Source organism: Cyprinodon variegatus, unplaced genomic scaffold, assembly GCF_000732505.1.
Source record: "Cyprinodon variegatus isolate N-32 unplaced genomic scaffold, C_variegatus-1.0 Scaffold899, whole genome shotgun sequence".
Lineage (NCBI taxonomy): Eukaryota > Metazoa > Chordata > Actinopteri > Cyprinodontiformes > Cyprinodontidae > Cyprinodon > Cyprinodon variegatus.
Window position 1 is genome coordinate 270191 of NW_015151352.1, and position 985 is coordinate 271175.

The 985-nt window shown below is 38.4% G+C and overlaps 1 protein-coding gene across 1 annotated transcript in view; it reads right to left on the reverse strand.

Moving 5' to 3' along the window:
• tdrd12 (tudor domain containing 12) overlaps positions 1-985 on the reverse strand; it is a 66395-nt gene that overhangs the window by 20768 nt on the left and 44642 nt on the right. Inside the window, exon 13 of the mRNA XM_015397959.1 lies at positions 651-779. Within this exon, the coding sequence (XP_015253445.1) occupies positions 651-779 (129 nt within the window). The remainder of the gene's footprint in view (positions 1-650; positions 780-985) is intronic.

Genomic DNA, 985 nt, shown 5'->3' on the forward strand with positions numbered 1-985 from the left:
GATTATATAATGCATTCCTAATCTAATTAGATGTTTACGCCCTAATCTCAAACTAATAGACCTGCTCTTGAATTTGGTGCATGAACTGATGTAGTAAAAGTGGAACTATTAAATGCATGTTGTACCTTTCTGTAAACTGCTCACCTGTGGTCTACATATAAACAACCAACCTGCAAAGGCTGCAGGTGAGAGATGAGTGAGCTGTTCATCACAGCAAGAGTCAACACCTTACATGCTGTTTTACGAAGGTTAGTGTATAATTTTATCAGTAGGATAAAAGCATCTGGCAATCAAATTATCTTGTCACTTACTGACAATCCAATACCAGTCTAAGCAGTGGAGACACTAGTATTCCTGTCTCCTTTTTTTTGTCTTTTTCCCTTATAATTTCTTATTCTATTGATTGATTGGACCATGAGTCCAGAATAAATAAAGTAAGCAAATCATTCAGTCTATCCTCGCCCCTGTCTTCCCACTCTCACTGAATGTGTCTAATGACAGTGCATTAAGAATCTTGATGCCAAATGTCATAACTGAACCAAAACAATTGTCTCTCGTCTTAGATAAGTTGCTAAAAACTTTACACTAAATCAAAAGCTGAAGTTATTTAAATAACACAACAGATGAGAACAAAAAAAAGCTATCAGGACCTGAAACACATCTTCAACCTCCTGAGCAGAGTTTGCCACAATCAGTGTCTTCTGTCCAACATCAGGACAGAAATCCAAGGCGTCCAAAAGTACAGATATCTTGTTGTTCTCAGGAGTCATTAGGACGACCTAAACAGAACAAAACAATCAGAAGTATTACAACATATTAGCTCTGACCCTTCAATGATCAGACACCCCATAATTAGTGTTTTAAAGCAATAGATAAACATCACTGCAGTGGCGACTGATCAATAGAGGGCGCTAGGGTGCCGCCCCACCCACACAATGACCCTGATTAAAGCTGTAGTCTGTAACATTGAGAAGAGAGCAGACTT